The sequence below is a fragment of the Oryzias latipes genome, chromosome 20, assembly GCF_002234675.1.
Source record: "Oryzias latipes chromosome 20, ASM223467v1".
Classification (NCBI taxonomy): Eukaryota; Metazoa; Chordata; class Actinopteri; order Beloniformes; family Adrianichthyidae; genus Oryzias; species Oryzias latipes.
In genome coordinates this window covers 3,544,340-3,563,275 of record NC_019878.2, presented here as the reverse complement: position 1 = coordinate 3,563,275, position 18,936 = coordinate 3,544,340, and the positions used below count along the sequence as shown (strand labels likewise).

Below are 18,936 nucleotides of genomic sequence, written 5' to 3'. Positions count from 1 at the left end.
ACGAATGACTCTTCTGATTCCTGCAGAGCGTGCATCCATGGAAGGCCTGTTAAAGAGTTGTTAAGCAAAAAACATTGTAATGATTTCTTCAACTGAAATCTCTAAATAGAAGGAGAACATTCATAAATGTCCAGGAAGCTAACTGTTTCTGTTCCTGCAGTAAAGACAAGCCTGAGATGAAAATCATAGCAATGTCTTTTAAAAATATCCTTAGATTCTTAAAATTACCAAATAATGTGAGTAAAGGCACTAAAGGTGGAATTTACACTGCAATAAGTAATTGAAACGGCATAGTGATGAAAAAAAGCAAACATTTTGTTGGGCAGGGTGTAGGGGGGTGCTTTTCGGTCTCATTTTGACAACTGGCTCAAAGAAAACTTCTGCAGAGACAATTTCCTCCTTACTCTGCAAAATCTTAGAAAGCTGACTCGAGCCACAAACTTTCCGACTTTTGTGCATCAAGTGTAGTGAAAACCTCTCAGACAAACTTTTCCTTTTAATTCCACAAAATAATCCCATCAGACGGAAATGTCATCCTCCTCTATTTAAATCCAGACCTTTCTGCTCTGCAGCACATTTGATGTTTCACAATACAAGCTCATCACAGGGGGAACAGGAGGCTCTTCTACTTTTGCTGATGTACTCTTTCAGTTGTTTCAGGGGAAGTACATTGTTTTGTTGGTGATTTTGAATTCTGTGTTGTGACTTTTCTGAGGCCTTTTTATGTCATCTTTATGTTCATACGTTTGGAGGACATTTTCCTTTTCCATCGATTAGAGTCCTATTTGTTCAGTTCAAACATAATATAGTAGACTGCCCTGTAGGAGTGTTATCTGCAGTCTTTATGAAGTTGTGTTTTTGAAAGTGTAGTTACTTCTTGGCATGTTCATATAAGCCACTGGTTCCACTTACAGAAGGTGCTTCAAAATGTAAAAGGACTTTTTTGTTTTTATAACCCTTGAAGAGCAAATGGAGATTACAAAAGCTGCAGGGATTGATTGACCCTTGCCACCCCCGTTCATGACCTGACAGCCCCCACACAGAGTACACAGCTCTTGGCCATAGAGGTCATTACAGGTCAAGTTGAAACGGTTTTTTTTAAAAAGCTTTGTTTTTGACTCAGAATTGTTGCTTCTCTGGAGGTCAAAGGTTGTGGAGGTTGGTTAATGTCATTGACACGGTAAGTAGTATCATCTAAATCTGCCATTTTGTGAGGTTGATATGGTAACATATTCGTTTTTTTTCATTACAACTTGAAACAATTTTCTTAACCCTTGTTCTATCTTAGATGACCCCACCCTTACATTGACGTGTTCTCCCTACCATGACAAAGGTGGATAAAGGTGGAAAGATTTCATGTAATCCATGGACACCAGTGAAGATCACAAATCATAGAAGAAAAAGGTTCAGAGCACTGTCTAGTGGGTCTAGATGACCCAACTCCCAATGTTAAAGTGCCTAGGATATCACAAGGGTTACATTGATGCAGGCAATCCTGTTACAGATGTCATGGCGACATTAAAGAATGACCAAACGATTTTCTTTTTATAATTTGCTCTGACAGGACCAAAAAGAATAATTACTGGTAAATTATGGAATTTTCTCTATTCTGATAGCTATAGTATCAATAATAGTAAACAAAAAACCGAGGCTTGACATGGCTCTGATGGTTTCCCATGCTTGTTCTTTGGCGAGGTGCAGCTGCACATCTGTACATGTTTATGTTCTTGAACTTCTATGCTGCACCATTGTACCATCCACCATGCTTAAACATCCAGACCCCATCATGACCTTCAAGATTTCTGATTTATTTTTGGCAACATGACTTGGCTTCCTCCTGTTGTTAGATACATGTGTGTGTTGAGCGCAGGACTCACGCCATCACAATGACACTGAAGTCGAGCCAGTTCCAAGGGTCCCTCAGGAAGGTGAAGGGCCCCACACAGAATCCTCTGGCCAGGATCTTTATTAGTGACTCAAAGGTGTAGATACCTGTGAAGGTGTATCTGAAGAGTCCCAACAGAAGAAAGGGAGACATTATTCAAACTATAGAGAAAGGTACAAGGAAAATGAATTCCTTCAAAAAACATTTAAGGAAAATAGGAGACAATAGGATATATTGACAAAAAAGCAAAAATAACCGAATCACAAAAGAAATATTCATAAAACTCTCCAGTGTGTAGTCAGTATTTTTTTATCACCAGTATGGGTAAAGTGAGGCATACAGAGACAGGAGGAGAACAGGCAGTGATGAAACTGTTTACCAAATGAAAAGATCATCAGAAGCTTAAAGACTAAAAGTTCTAGCAGACACAGCAATGTCTTTGAACACCAAGTATTCTTCTTTGTGGGATCCTTTTTCAGTGGATCTTCTTTATCTCAATCATATAATAAAAAGACTGTGGTTTGTAATACAGTGTTCCCTGGTTTATTGTGAAAGTAATGTTCCATTAATAACCTGATAGGTGAAACCTGTGAAGTAGAATTACTGACGATTTAATGCTGCAAAAACTCCTCACTACACACTTCATGTAACTCTGTAACACATTCTGTACAGTAGACCTGGCACAGAGGAGATTGATTGACAGGGTCTTTGGCCAATTAGGACGCAGATAACACAATGCGCTGTTTAAAATAAAAAACTGCATATAAAACTGCACTATAAAAAGCCCTGGACCAGGAACAGCTCTCTGACCCATCTTTGGAGTTGATATTGATTCATTTCCAATCAGGCTTAGCTTCAGTTTGCTCTGCGATTCCTCAGTCTGAATACAATCCGTTCCCAGAGTGGAGCAAACTGAACCAAAATGGCCACCATAGCCGATGTAAGCAGAGTAGGAATGAAGCAACAGCTAAGCTGCAGATAAATATAAAGCAACGATTGTCGTGTTATCAAACAGAACAAGAACGTTTCTTATAACACAGCTGAAAACACTTCTTACATGCTTTTCATGTATTGTTACGCGACAGGTGCTGCTGTGATGTCATCCTAAAAACAATGTTGTAGTTTCCTTGACAGAATTCTCTTAAAATACAGCAATACCACCACAACAAGGAGACACAGCAACTCATTGACATGTGTGAATTCAGGCTCATTAAAACAATTTTTAACGTGATCCACATAACTTCTCACACTGTTTTCCTGGCAACCTGTATACCATGAACACTTATCGGCGTACCTTCCTACCTGACGTCTCCTCATCACAGCAGCTGCTAGCATCCTCTGAGTTAAAGCACACACTGGTCTCCTTGCCAGTTACCGCCTTGCAGCGTGCCTCCGCCATACCAAAGTAGCAAGTTAAAAGTTTGGTTTCCAACGTTCAAAACTGGTAATCAACATATTAAGTTTTAACAAGCTGACTGTCCTGATAAGAAAAGTATGGCTGCAGCACATCTGTCTGTCCTTCTCTTGCTGTTTTGACCTGCCCTCGTGGTTCCTGACCAATGACTGACGAGATCTTTAGTCATGTGGTTTTGTTTACAAGCTTTGGTCCGTAACAGGATGGTCCCATTGATGCCAGTCTGAACACAGACCAAACACAAGGTTTGGGACTCGATCCGGAACATATTAAGCGGACTCAATCCAGAAGGAAGGATCTTTTCAGTCTGAATACACCCTAAGGTGTGTGACTTTAGATGGCCTCTTGAGAAGATGTTGTAGTGGTGTGGGAACAAGGTTAGTGTGGTGCTGTAGTTGTGATTCTTTGCTGTTCAGCCTGCAGTCACAGACTCGACCTTAGGGCCATGGCCAGCCATTCACTCTGGATAATACCAGATTTGATGAGTTGAGACATGTGAAATGAAGAGTTTCATGCGAAAGTTCTACATTTGGTTCTGACATTTGCTGCTTGACATTTCCTTTCTGCCCGATTCACCTCAGCGTTGCCTGTAAGTGGTCAGCGTTTCCCTGCACTGATTCATCTGAAGGCTTTTCTCTGAAGAGCTGCTCAGACCGCTAATGATGCTATTAACCCAGCAGACCGGCATCCCACAGAGTTCAAAAACTGCTTCTAAAAGAATTCCTCGCCCTTCCTTTGCTGATATTTTTTAAAATAAAAACGTTTAAAAAAATTTAAAGCACAATGATGAACAGGAACTTATAACGTGTACTTACTCCAGGTATTTGGCCCAGGGCGTCGGCTCTGACATGGCCATGAAGCAACAGTTGGTTAGGATGGTGCACATGATGAAGAGACTGAATAATGTGAGACGGTTAAGGAAAAATACAAGATTAAGTGAGCAAAAAAACATTTCATTTCCTTTGTGCTTCTAAACACATTTTTATCATCACAAGGATGTTTAGTCCAATAACCGCACCCAATGACGATCAGACTTTATGACATTGACAATTTTTCTATATAGCATCAAAACACTGAAATTTGTACACATTTCCATAAAGATGCGCTTAAAAGATAAATATAGATGAGCACATCTAACAGAATCCAAATGGTTTCATAGGTTGGCAGACAGCAGTCAATCCTTGTAATGTACAGTAAGTCCTTTGGCAGGAAATCCTTTAATGTTGGAAAGACTGTTTGTTTCCTTTTTGTATAGTTGCACATTTGTATGACATTTGTGAGATGACCAACAGGACTAAGTGTTTGGGTTGCAGGACTAAAAAAAATATCAGATCTTTTCTGCCTAAATGTTTTCTTTTTCTTTGCTTTTGAATTTTTTTTTGTGCTTCAGGTATTTTTAGGTGTGACTAATTCGGCGCCAAGTTCCATAACGTGTGGGCTGTCTGAGACAGGTTGCGAACGTGGCGTCCAAAGACAACCCCATTCTTACCCTGTCAGCACTTAGCTGAAGTAGACAGATTCTACAGATTTTCAGTAACAATTGGAGGAAGACAGCTTTCAGCCCAGATAGTCCAGATTTTTTGGTGAAGGAAGTATGATGGTGTGGGCCAACATCTCAGTCACTGGAAATACAAACAAGTGTCCTCTCAGTGCCCTACCTGCCAATTTTAACTACAGCATTCATTACACACAACCCTTACCCCTCAAAATTATGCACTCCAACACACACTCCCCTTTCTTGTGCACGCTTATCCCCCATCTCTAACATCCCACTCTCTCCTTTTCTCTTCTATTTTTGCCATCTGGTCCAGCAGGAGATGTATCCATGTAAATACGAAAGGGGTTTATACAAATATACACCTCATGTGTCAGATGATTAATTACCCCCTATTTTAACAGTAAATTCTGTCCAACACGAGAGGCCTTCAGCTCTCATCTGTTTGCTCAGCTGCTCTACCAACACAGCCATGTTGGCTGATGTCCGACAACTACTGGTGAAGGAACAGGAAGATCTCACAGCAGTCTGTGACCAGGCTGGGGAGGAGCCTGGGAGTTGTGGTTGTTTATGTTTTTTCATAATGCTGCAATTTGAGTAAAGAAAAAAAAAGATGAATTGTCTAAACTTCCTATTTTTCAGACTTTGATCATCCAATCTACCAAACTACAGTCAATGGCAGAAACAAAAACTGTTTGTCAGAAAAGATTTTTAAGAAAATTCTTCACGGACGCAACCAAGTCCCCGCTGCTGCTCCCTTGACGCAACAAAACAGGATGTACCAAGTGATGCAGTTCCTTGGATGATCACTGTAGGCAGGTTTCACAGGACAGCAATTCTCTACTGACTACAATCTAAAAGGTCAAACTATGCACCTTAAATAAACCTATGTTTACCCACAAATGAGACATCAAAGAGAACAAGCCTTCCAGTTGTGTAAAAAAAAGTGCCAAAAGAGATTGTTGTGACACAGAAATAATCTACTAAACACAATGTCCTGACTTTATTTTCTGTCCATTTTCCAGGACAAAATTGGTATTTTATTTACCTATTTGGGTTTTAGTAAAACTTTCTTCTCTTCATTTTTAAACATTTTCTAATGTTTTCCTTTTCTTTAAGAATTTTCTGGGCATATTTTGTTCAGTTATTTACTTGTGTCTGGCGTCTGTCTTTGAGCTGAAACTCCTGATGCTGGAGCTATTTTTAGCCTCCGGTATCTGAGTCCTGACTCTTGCATAATAACCACACCATGTGGGAAACATGACATGGTACATCCCATCGGTGCCGAGGTTTGCAGGACCAGGTAAAGCCATTAACCAAGAGTCTATGAAGAGAAAGACGCATTCAGATTTGGATGCATAGATCTATGGTAAATTTATCTGAAATTGTTTTTATTGTTATTTGTATTTTTCTAGGTGGATTTGAAAAATATTTCAGAATATTTTTGTCTCCTTTCTGTCTTCGCCTGTTTTGTAACTGCTATATTCTAAAAACTTTGGTCATTTTCTGTGACAGACCACTTTGTTGACTGCAACAGCAAAGCCATTTATAAGCCCATTGTTATCTGCCTTTTTAAAAAAAATGTTTGGATATTTTCGAATGACTCACTGTGTGACCAATAGAAAAACAAGAAAACTTGGGGGTTATTTTTGGTAAAAAATTGGGGAAAAAATGAAAGAAAAATAAAACCAACAAAATTCCTGCAACAACGTAACAACTTTTTTTTCTGTCCTAAACCAATAATTTTACATGCAAAAGCCTGGAAATATTAATCAGATTCTATCCTTTTTTTTAGGACGTGGGTGCAATCAACTGCCTTTTCTCTACCACACAGAAGTCCAAAAATAAATGCTAAAAAAAATATATATATTTTTTTAATGTTAGCATGCTTTATGATTGTATCATTTCTGGTAAGCATTGGTTGTTTAGAATAAGAATCCTTTTTTTTTTAATGTGCCCTTTCAGAAAACTCAAGGACACTCTACATAGTTACGTTTTTAGACTAAGACCGTGAAAAATCTATTCCTATTTACAATGGTGGCCTAACCATGAGTCAGCACAAAAACAAAAGCAACAAAAAAGGTAGCATTTGCAAAATAACAGGCATTACGTTCACAATGGTGTGCATCACGACATGAAAAAAAGAGACATACATCTAAGATTTTATCAACAAAAAACGCAAATAGAGTAAAAAAGAGCAGACTGAAAATATGTTTTAGGCAAAAAATGAAATATTGACGACCAAAATGTGGAGTCGGGTGATAAAATACTGTAATGAACAGTATAAGTTCTGTTGTTAACAAAAAGCAATGTGAGAGGTTATGGTCATTTCAGTTTTGTTTAAAACAAAAAAAGTATTTGTCTGCATTTGGGTAGGTGGACAACAAGTTAACCAGGTAATGCAAACTACACACATTAATTGTGGACAATTAGAACAAAACAACAAGAAAACGAGAGTGCTTGTGTTTCATTAGCATGGTGCTTCTGCTTCTATCGATAAATGTGACTTTCAAATCAATGTTTTTCATATCAGACCTTGTGCACAGAAAAAAACTAAATAAATACATGAACTCTGTGTGTTCATAGGTGGTATTATCATGCTAATAAAGTTCTATTAAAAAACATTTAGTGATAAAAACCTAAAATGTTCTAAACCACTGACATCCCTGCATAAGCATCTCCCAGTTGAACCTATGATAAATTAAAGGTGAAGAACATGAATTAAAATAACCCGCTAACATTAGCTTTATAATGCTATGTTAGCAAAAACCTGATGTGTTCTGTTGTTATGAGTCGTAACCAATTACTCTTTATTTGGGTGTGGGACACAATCTAGAATTTTCAAGTTTAAATAACTTTACTTTTTTTGATGCTGAATTAGCACTGAATAAAAATCAAGTGTGTCAGAAGGAGAGTTAGCATGCGAGTGTTGCCTTCCTCTGCCTGCCACATTCAGCTCAGCAAATTAATATGCCATTAGCAGCAGCCATGTAGAAGGGGCCCACTCTAATCATCTCCTAATGGGGAGCGGTAACTTTCCAAACTGTCAGGCGGCAGCGGCACAGGTTAAATATCCCCTTCACCTGTCGTGTTCAGCAGGCTGCAGGAGATGAGGTGGGAGACGCAGTGAAAGCTCGCTCAGCTGTCAATCCTGGCTATAAATGAATCATAATTATTGTAATTTGGGAGAAGGAACTTACTGCCAGCCAGAGAGCGGCCCAAACTCCAGCTGAAACTTCTTTGAGCCTAATTGTTGATTGAGTGCTGGCTGTAAAAGTGTTGGAGCACAGTGGAGATAATACAGTTACCTGTTACAAACAACACAAATGACCCCCCCACTGCTGCCAATACACAGCCAGAAGCTAATTACCCTGTAATGAGAGTCTTGCTGTTATGGACCTCCCAGGCCACCATAGCTGTAATATCATTAAACCTCCCACATCCATGATGGGATCCATATTTCTATCTATAGTTTACCTCACTTTCATTTTGCATCTTTCTAGCACTTCGTTTTTTGATTTTTCTTCAAAACTAGTCTAATCTTATAGTTGGCTTTTATTTTGAAATTTGAGCAGGAGCCAGACGCACAAAGGTAAACTTACATGAGTCCCATCACAACCCTGCCATGCAGAATGGCGTCCCAGGAGTCTCGTGGGACGAGCGCTCCAGCAGGGGCAGAACCCCGTGAGAGAACATGGCGTGCTTCCTCATGAGCTTTTTATCACCTGAGCGATAAAACACACAATGTTTGCATTGAACAGTCCAAACAGTTTGTGCGTGTGCGAGTCCCTCTCACACCACAGCCTGTCACAGCGGCGCCACCGTGGTCGGGCAGAGGTCCAGAACACACTTGGTCTCCCACAAACACTTCTCAAGCACTAACTGCAGCTCTACTTCAGAGCCACAACTCCTGGTTGCTGCACTTCCTCTCACTGTAACACACACTTCACTCAAACCCCACCGCCCATCCACCCACAGAAGCAGCGCCGCGCCTCCTCCACCGACCTCTTCACCCACTCATCACCGTGACAACAGCAGCATGTCCCACGGCTCGACATCTCTCAACACCAGCAGCCGCCTACTCCAGTAAAAATAGCTGAGTGTGAGGTGAGGATAAAGGGGGAGTTGATGGTGGGGGGAGGGTAGATTTTGGGTGTGAAGTCATATCTGACATGTAGGTCTGGCGCCTGGAGCTGAAGGCGCACGCCGGCGTCGATGACCGGCCGCCATGCATTAAGAAAAATCTTCCTGGAAGTTTTGATCAACTTTAAAAAGTTTCAACCTTTACAAGCAAAAGATGGAACCACCTGGTTTAGGGGCGGAGTCAGAATTTCCTCCCCAGTTTTGAATTAGCAAGTACTAAAGTTTAACACCAACAACTCTGCAGGTACCAGATAGGAGGGGTCCGTTTTTTTACTAAGTTCAGATTCTGTGATGTCACAGATCCATAGAAGGCACAAGGCTTAAATCCAGGTAAGCACAGGTGAAGGCAATAACTGTGATTACCAGAGGAGGACCTGTAGGAGGAGACAAAGCCAAATCCTGACACCTGGAGAGGTTCCCCTCAACCAAGGATCAAACAGATGTCCAGAAGGTTTCAAATGTTCTTTCAGGCAACGTGGGGCCTATCCCTAGTCTTGTCCTCGCCCTCTTATGGAGGGAACACAGGTAAAAAGAGACGTCTAATTAAAGGTGATCATTTCATCATATGGGTCCATCTCATGTTGCTTCACTTTGCTGAGAGTCCTGGGGTTTGTGGATGTGGTTCCTTCCAATAGACTAAGAGGTTCTGGAGGTGTTTGGCCACATTGTAGTTGACTGAGTTAGTGCTGCTCTCAGAAGGACTTTCCATGTGTATTTTCAAAAGTTAATACATGTTATGGCATCTGCTGGGTATAGACTGAAGTGGTTTTTTGTTGAGGATGCTGTTCTCTTAATTTCGAGATGGCTGATCAAGATCTTTTTGCTCTTACTGGTGGGATCTCTTCTTTCAGCAGTTAGAACTAAAGTAGATACTTAAATGTCTTGTAGGCCAACCTTTAAAGTTCAGCTGTCCTGAAGAACAGAGAACGACATGGATGACTGATAATCTTCACAGACACACAGCAGGAATCAAGAAAAACTTTGAAATGTCTGCTAATCAAAGTCACCAGAAGGAGACAGAAATTCTGCAGAATCAAGTCAGAAGGTGGAATCCATCTAGACATCCAAGACCCTAACCTGGCTACTCTAGGGCAAAGGTGAGGTACAACCTGGATGTCAGTTGCACAACCACACACTCAGTCACACTCACACCTAAAGGCACTTTAGAGTGATCAATTAACCTATGAAGCATGTTTTTGGATTATGGGAGGAAGCTGGAGTGTCTGGAGAAAATCCACACAAGCACAAGGAGAACATGCAAACTCCACACAGAAAGGTCCCACTTGGGATTTGAACCAGGACCTTCTTGCTGTGAAATGATGGCACTAACCACTGCAGTACTCTGCAGCCCCAGAAGGTAGAATTAGTTTCTTAAAAAGAAATGTATTAAAACAAAGCTCACGTGAAAATTACCAATAATTCTAATAAACATTGATATAAGATGAAAAACAGGAGGTTGGCACAACCCTGAATATTTGTCCTCCACATCTGACTGATCGCAGGAGCATCTCTGTGTTCAGGAACTTGGACAGGTTTAAGGCCAGGAAAAGCCTTCCAAACACACCTTTGGACTCTTTCATGGGAAAACAATGAACGGTGTGAATGCCGCAACATTTCTGAGCCGTTTACATCCTCAGCGAGCCGCCGTCACATTTGTTTTCCCCACAGACATGGCAGAAGGCTGCAGGTCAGAGGTCAGAGGGAGCTCTGAGTGCAGGTCGGTCTGCGCAGATGATATTTACTGTTGGCGTTTATGGCTCAGCGAGCAGATCAAGATGATGTCTGGCTCAGAGAAAGGATCGCGTGTCTGCTGAAAGCAGCATCAGTCCTGACTGTGCACCTGGACTCCATCCAGCTGTGGATCCAGGAAAAGCTCCTGACGGGGCTCTCTGCCCGTCTGGAGCAGCCACACAGCAGCCATCCAGCCAGCGCTGGAGGGTTGAGAAAGTGTGCGATGACGCAAGCTGCGTGGGCTTGCCATCTCAAGATAATGTATTTTGATAAATGTGAGCCATTACCGCCAGCTCCTCTGTTGTTTTTCACTAAATCCATTTCAAAATTATTTTGTCTTTTTTTTATTCAAATCAGCTTTTTAGGTAAACAACATCATCATTAAATACAGGCTGTTATCAAAGAAAGACGTGTATTCTTTTTATGAAACTGGATGTCTATCAGTGGTTTCTTTTTTCTGATCTTGACTTGTTTCAGTGTCTATCTTGCAAAGTCTTGTCTCCTTTAAATAAAATTTTCACATTTTCTGTGTTTTAGGTACAAAAGAGGAAACGGCTGTTTAACTGGATGCATTTTTATGGCAGTGAAAACATGTGCTAAAGAGCAAACATGTCTCAACAAACAGCAAGCAGGAGTCCATCGAACCCACTGATAATCGGAGAGAAACACTCAGGCGTAACGCCAGAAAAAACACAAATCATCCAGTAAAACATTCTTTGAAATTTGTATTTTAAAACCAAATCGAAAAATGTGTGCTTTTTTTTGCCTTTTTATTGTAAAGTAGAACAAAAGAATATATCCCTTCTTATTTTAGCTTGATTGAGAGTTAAAAAAGGAACTTTTGGCTCTTTTGGAGTTGAAGAATCATTCAAATAATAATTTAATAAACAATCAACAACCTTTAACAGAAGACCGCGTGAGAAACGAGGTCCTGGTGGCATTTGATTTTCTTCAGTGTTTGTGAATTTGGATGTATTTACTTTCCTTCAAATCCAGGTACATTCAAGTATATTTGGTTCTGGGTTGTGGTTTGCAGTCATGGTTGGTTAGGACCAGCTCTTAATGGAATAAACTACCAGCACACGTTAGGGGGATAGCGTTTTATCCAACATTAGTGTCTGTATTCGTGTCATCTTCAAACATTTGGCGGACACTGACAGAAAAGCTGACGTCTGGTTTGAAGTCAAAACAGAAACCTAAAAACTCAATGAGGGCAGCGGGACGGTGCACTTTTTTTTTTGACGGCTGCCCTGCAGCAGGTCAAACCTTTAAGATGCCTGATCACCTTCCTCATGCACGACTTGTGCAAAGCTTTGGGCGTAAGGATATGAATGGACCAGGATCTTGATGGCCAGTCTGCGGATGGGGTGGAAGGGGCTGAAGATGTAGAGGGCTGACGTGGCACTGAAACGAAAGATGGCCTTCCCCTTGTTCAGGACTATGAAAGTCTGAAAGAAAACCACAGACACAAAAACATCCAAGTTACACGAGCAGACACACATCAACTGTTTTTTTCCAGGTCTGAGATGTTTCACTTTAGTACATGAAACTATGTATGAGATCATTTCCATGCAATGTTTTCTATCAAGAGGGAAATTAAATAATTAAATCCTTTTGCTGACATATTTCGGACGCTTTATATGTTTCTTTGATCAAATGACTGAACAGGGTCAGAGGTTGAGCAGTCAACCCCTGACAAGAAGGTTGCAGGTTAAGTTCCCAGCTTCCCTATCCATGTGTCAAAATGTCCTTGAAAAAGACAACGACCCCTACATTGCTCCTGGCGGGCTGGTCCCTGCAGCAGCACTGTCATCAGTGTGTGTTTGGGTGAAAGGGTGTCTAGTGGCTGTTAAAGCACTATGGACCGCAATCAAGGTAGAAAAACGCTGAATAGGTAAACACCCATTCACCCATCTTCAGAGCCTGCTGAATCCCTTTCAGGGTTATGGGGCTGCTGGAGTCTATCCCAGCTACTGTTTGGGTACATCCTAAACGGGGCAGAGATTAGAGATCCCAATCAACCTATGAAGAATGTTTTTGGACTTTGGAAGGAAACTGAGGTCCTGGAGAAATCCCACATGTGCAAACTCCAAAAGAAATAACCTGGGATTAGAACCGGAGCCTTCTCACTGTGAGACAAGAGTGCTAACCACTGTGACACCATACTGCCCTAGTAAGAAGTCAACATTTACAATATACACTTCATTGATTTATTTTATATCTTGAAGACATGTTTGCAGGCTTACTTTTTAAACCACAGGGCTGATTGATAAATCTTTAGTTTTACAAGAACCTCATGGGATGGGTTCCAACAAGTGTTTGTCCTGCATACTTCCTTTTTTATATTAAATTAAAAAAATTATGAAAATAGTTGAAAGAGCAGGCTGTAAATAAGGTAGTATAAGTGTTGGGGGGAAAATATCTGCACTGAATTGTGAAAAACTCTTTTTGTTTAATTTTCACATTTATATGACTCTGTGTCAATAGAGAGCGCTCCTGTGCATTGTCGGTCTAACAGAGAGGATTCATCTGCAGGCACTGGGCATGCTCAGTTCAGATTAAACGAGCAATGGCCTGAACAACACAAACATGTATCTTCTGTGATTTACAGGCACGGTCGTTTAAAGTCGTGGCGACACATCACACTCTAGCCTGTGTGCTGTTTGCTAAAGGTCCAGATTCCTCTAGGACTGGTGGCAGAAACACTTGCATTTTTTTTATAAAAACTTTTTTTCCTTTGTGCATTTTGTGTATTTTATTTGATGACAACTGTACTGGGGATTAACTTTGGGAAACTGATCAAACAGATGTGTGTCCATTTGATTGACAGGTGATCATTGAATGGTCACCTCCAGGACCACCTCACTGACTGTGTTGCCCCATCCTTCCCCCTGAGGTAACCAAAGGTTATGTGGCGATCACGCTGAGCCGACATGGATCAAAGGAACCAAATGAAACCAGTGACATGTTGGATGTGTGGAAACCAGACTCCTGCTGTGCATGTAAACACATAAACAGATTTCTCCTTTTTCCCTCAGAAACCACGTGACCTAACGCTCCACATTTATAAAACAGAAGTAAACAAAGCTGCATTACAAAATCACATGTATCAAGTTTGATTTTTATCCTTAAAATTAATCTATCACTGTCATTTTACTTTGTTGACTCTGTAGTGTAAAGATGGAGCTTTATTTTGAAGTATTCCGTCTGATCTAAGCATTTACGTTTATGAGGCACCACTATTTAAAGAATAGCAGCTTGTCCAGAAAGAGCTTCATGCCAGGAAAAATGGCTGCATTTGTTTGATTTGTTGGTCCCACATCTATTGTTTTCTAAACATGTTTCTCAAATCATGACGAGCGCTGACTCAGCTGTCATCTGACAGGCATTGCCAGCATCAGGATTCATCATTTTTGCTAGAAAAGGGTAGTTCATCCTTTCCTTGGAGCTTCCTTTCAGCTTCCATCAAGTCTTTTGCTTCAGTTTCATGGTTTGTTTTCGTTCTTTGAGGCTGTTGTAATGTATCAGACTGATCAGAACAAACAATTGTTTTACGCTTTCATAAAAATGGATATTCTGTAGTTCTGGTCCTGGTTCAGAAACCAAAGCTGACAGAAGAAAACAAGAACAAATGACTCTCCACTTTCCCTCTAAGTGGGCAACAAGCAAAAGCCAGAGAAAAACTTTATTAATCCCAAAGGGAAGGTGGATAACCCTAAACACTTACCCTGGGCGAGGCCAAGGTTAACAGTCTGCTTTCAAGGCCGCTTTAACAATTAATGAGGTCTTGGGAGTCTGGGAGCAGATTGGCTCCCTAAGATTCAATGGAGTTTCTAATCCTGTCTGCGTGAAAACCTTTGGATTAGATTTGCAGTGATTTATTTCAGGTTACACACCATTATCTGATTACAATACTGACTTTGGAGATGAGAACTCTCAAACTTTAACACCACTCAAGTAATTTCCCAAAAGAACAAGATAGTTCTGTTTCCATTTTCATCTGACTGTCCACTAACCGAATGGATCACCTTAAAGCAGAGCCGGCCTGCACTGATCCTTCACATCTACCATTGTTTTAGGGTTTTCTCTGCCTGCTTGGTGCTGATTGGATCAGATGACTCTAGGTTCTGACTAGTTGAACACAGCAGGGTAAAGAGCATCTCTTTGCTCCCTTTTGTGGGGACTAAGCCCAGCTTCTATTACTAAATATGAAGAAAAACTGATATATTAAACGATGCAGTTCCTGAAATGACCACTAGATGCTGGTATCAGAAAGGAGCAGCTTTTTCCTTTGATTTCTTTATAAAGAAATCAGATTTGACAACAAACGTAAACAGATAAACAGTCTAGTGTCAAACCCATTTTCATGTAGCTTTGATTTCTTTTCAGGAAAACTGTGAGAAGGGTGGGGGGGGGGTTGTAATCAGGGGTGTCAATAGTTTTAAAGCTTATATTTTTGTGTGCTTTGGCATGTATTTCTTTGATTGGCAGGGGGGTATTCCAAAAAGCAGGTTATGCTAGCTCCCACGGTAAGTTTGAGGAAGTTGATAACCTCAGTTTTCGGTTCCAGAAATAGAGGTATGTTTCAGGGTATGTCAAGTTGCCATAGCAACTCATGGTCTGAACATAACCTGGTCTGGAGCAGGTTTAGTTGAAGGTTAGTTTGTTTTCAAAGAGGTGAAGCAGCATGGTGTGTCCATTTGAAGATGATTTAGTGGATGAAGAAGCTCAGATAATACTTTTTCCACCATGAGAGGGTGATAAGACCACGTATGGATGTTGGAAAAATAAACTTTTTTACTTTGATCTAACTTAATTATTTGTTACAGTTAAGATAAATCATTTTTTAGTTCAGTCAAACTAAAAAATAACATGCACGCACTGTGGTTCTGCACTCCTGTCAGGGCTCTCTGGCAGCAGGTATGTGCCGATTTATCAGTCTGGCTTAAGGTTTCAATCACTGCCTCACCGTCACTTTGTGTGCTTGGTGACATGAGTGCCATCGATATAGAAGAAGGATTAGCATCTATCATTTTCATAACTCTTTGTATTGCCAAAAAAACTATTTTAATAAATTGGAAAAACAAGAAAAATATAAACATAAGTCAACACAGAAATCTGCTGTTTGATCATATCAGCTTGGAAAAAATGTCAGCCCAAAGCTCAAGTAACTTTGAAAGAATTCAGTCTCTCTGGTCTCCTGTGGTTGACTCCATGACTTAGGGGGTGGAGGGCCTGCTCGTCGCTGCTCCTTGCCCTTCTGCCGTGGTTTGGGGTGGGGGTCGGGGCTTCCGGTGCCTGGCGGGGGCGGTGGGGGGCTCCGTTGGTCGGGGGGTCGGGTCCGGTGCCTGGGTGGGGCGGGCTGGGGCGCTGCGTGGTCCTCTGGGCTTGGGTGTGGGGGTGCGTGGTGGGGGGGTGGGGTGGTGGTCTGGCTTGGCTTGGGGGGGTGGTCCCTTTGCCTGTGCTGGGGGGGGTTGGCGGGGGGCCCTGCTCGGGTGGGGGGGGCCCAGCGGCGCCGGATGGGCTGCCCATCTGCACCTGGGGCTGGGATCGGCCCTTCCCTGGCTCTGGGACGGGACGGGACAACCCTCTCGGGGCCCCCGGTCGCTCTGGGTGTCACCCGCTTCGGCTGCGGGGTCTGGGGTGGGGTGGGGTGGGGGGCTTGTCGGCCCTGTCCTGTGGGGGGGCGTTCTGGGGGGGAGGGGGGGCCCATTATTAGTACGGGTCGGGGGGGCTAGCGGGTCGGGGTCTCCGCTGAGGCAATCAGTGGTTACCTCGGCCGGTTGGCCTCCTCGGTCCCGTCGAGGCCTGACCAGAGCTCTTCTAGGGCCGGCGTCTGGGGGTGGGGGCCTGGGCTTGCTCCGGGGGGGGGCGACGCTTTCTGGCTCCTCTCTCTCTGTGTGGGGTGGGTGGTGCCGGGCCTGGGGTGTCGGCGCCTCCGGGGGTGGGCCCCTGGGCTGGGTGGCCCTGGCCCCTTTTGCTGGGGGTGGGCTGGGGGACGGCTGTTTGACCACCGGGGGACAGTCTACCAGCTGTCCCCAACTTACCCCCTTCCTTATATAACCTCATATTAGGGTGAGGGGGTGGGGGGTTTAGCCTGCGATGCGCCTTGGGGGGGGGCTACTTGGGAGTGGCCCCCCTCCTATGGTTGCCGTATGGAGTGGGCCCCCCCTCTTTCGGTTTTATTTGCACCTTAGACACGTAGGGTCCTTGGTAGGGGGGGTGCTTGGACATCACTGCCAGCAAGCAGCAGATGTCCTCCTGGCACCCTACCCGCCAATTTTAACCGCACCTTAGACATTTAGGGCCCCTTGGTGTGGAGGGTGAGGGGACATCACTGTGAGTAATCAGGAGATGTCCCCTTAGTGCCCTACTCGCCAATTTTAACTGCACCCCCCTTAGTACACACACCCCTCCCCCTTCAATATATACATTCAAACATAAACACACACACATGCACACAAACACCCTCTCAAACACCCATACACGCACACACATTTTACAAGGAAGGTGGGACCTGGGTCCATCTGTCCCCTACCCCGTCCCTGGTGGGGGGTGTGGGCCCCTTGGCGATGGCGGCCGTGTCCCTTGGGTGCCGGCTCCCTGGGCCCGGCGGTGCTCTCTCCGCACGGTGGGGGGGTTCATATTACACCTGAGCCGGGGGTGTTCGTGTCCCTGGGGGGTGGGTCCTGGTCCTTGCCCCTGGGCGCTGGGCCCCGCCAAACTTCCAACATGGCCGAGCCTGGTCGGGCCATATTTATAACATCCCTTATGGGCCGCCCTTTTTTCCCCGGGGTTCCCCCCTCCTGGGCGGGGGCGGCGGGCCCCTGCCTTGCTCCTACCTGGACCAACCGTGGGCCGGGTGGGTGGCTGCCTGGAGTGCGGAGCGGGTCTCCCTTGGGGGGTCCTGGCTCGTACCTGGGGTCGGGGCGGGGGGATGCCCGGAACTCCTGGGTGGTGGTGCTCGTCTGGGGCTGTGGGCGTCCCTCTCCGGTGGGGCCCTGCGTTGGGCTCTTCCGGCGCGGCGGGGGGCTGCTTTCCTGGCTGGGCTGGGGCGGCGCTCTCTTTCCCTCTGCGCCTCCCTGCTCTCTGGCTCTGGGGGCCTCGCGGCGGTCCTGCTGGCCCTGGCCTGGGTGGCGGTCTTGGTCGCCCGGGGGGCGGTTGTTCCCTGCCTGTTCCCGTGTGGCGCTGGGGGATTTCCGGCTGCCGCTGCTGCTGCGGCGGGGGTATGGGTGTAGGGGTGGCTGGGCGCTCCTCCTCCTTCTTTTCACATTCCACCATCCATTTTAGAAGAACATAAACACTCACCTGAGCACAGGTGTTAGCTCACCTTTGCACTAATAGTTTGCATGATTGAATGAATGAAAGATTTCACACTAGTTGGTTTAAAGGCATAAGTATGCGTTCGTGAACACTATCTGTTTTGTGTGCATGTTGACATGTGGACATTTCTGCGGCTAGCAGGTGTGTTGATAATATTTGAGTGTGTGTGAACAGGCCCCGCCCTTTTTGTACTACATTTGAACCGTACCGTAACGATAAACAACCAGTAAACCTGCCTGCTCTATGCTGCTTCATGGTCTTACCCCCCTTCCCCTCCTATTATCACCCTCCTACCCCCCCCTCTCTCTAACGTCCCTCTCTCTTGTTCCCCTCTTTCCTTTTCCGTCCGGTCCAACACCAAAGATTTTCAAACATGATTGAAATTAATAAAGTTTGGCCTCAATTACAAAAGGGGTTTATTCAGACATACCTTTGGTTTGTCTGAAGATGAATAACCCCTCTTGTTAGAATAAAATATGTCCAACACAAGAGGCCCTCAGCTCTCATCTGTTTGCCTAGCTGTTGGACAGGACAAGTTAAAAAAAAAAAAAAAAAAAAAAAAAAAAAAAATAACACAGGTATCAGACATTTATTATGCTTTCATTCAAATTAATTCAATAAAGTAGGTGTAACTTTGGTGCTGCTGTTCGATCGGCACCGCAAGGGATTGTGGGATACCATTCCCTTTGCCTGTGTTTGGGTTTAAGTGTGGGTTTTGTCTAAATATGTTGAGTTGTAGCTGTTTTACTGTGATATGTTGTCTTGTTTTTTTTTAATTCTTTCTGCACCATGAGTGAGAGGAAGAGAGAGGATGAACATCGACCGGCGAAGCATTTCTTCTGAACAGTTTTCACCATTCTAAGTAACCAACCAACTTTTACATTCAGGATTGATGACTGTTTTAGAAACGAAAGCACTCATTCATGAAATCCCTGCATTTTTTAA

At 43.5% G+C, this 18,936-nt stretch overlaps 1 protein-coding gene and 1 long non-coding RNA gene across 4 annotated transcripts in view; one reads left to right on the top strand and one right to left on the bottom strand.

The window, feature by feature from the left end:
• LOC101167997 (sodium channel protein type 4 subunit alpha B) overlaps positions 1–18,936 on the bottom strand; it is a 256,928-nt gene that overhangs the window by 182,157 nt on the left and 55,835 nt on the right. For all 3 annotated transcript variants that reach the window (XM_020712432.2, XM_020712431.2, XM_020712433.2), the window contains exons 4-6: positions 11,998–12,116; positions 4,115–4,204; positions 1,878–2,006 (exon numbers count right to left, since the gene is read on the bottom strand). In XM_020712432.2, coding sequence (XP_020568091.1) covers positions 1,878–2,006; positions 4,115–4,204; positions 11,998–12,116 — 338 coding nt within the window. The remainder of the gene's footprint in view (positions 1–1,877; positions 2,007–4,114; positions 4,205–11,997; positions 12,117–18,936) is intronic.
• On the top strand, positions 7,752–11,986 carry LOC110017250. The gene is made up of 3 exons (XR_002292586.2): positions 7,752–9,462; positions 9,826–10,034; positions 11,206–11,986. It is a non-coding gene; the product is annotated as an uncharacterized LOC110017250 (long non-coding RNA).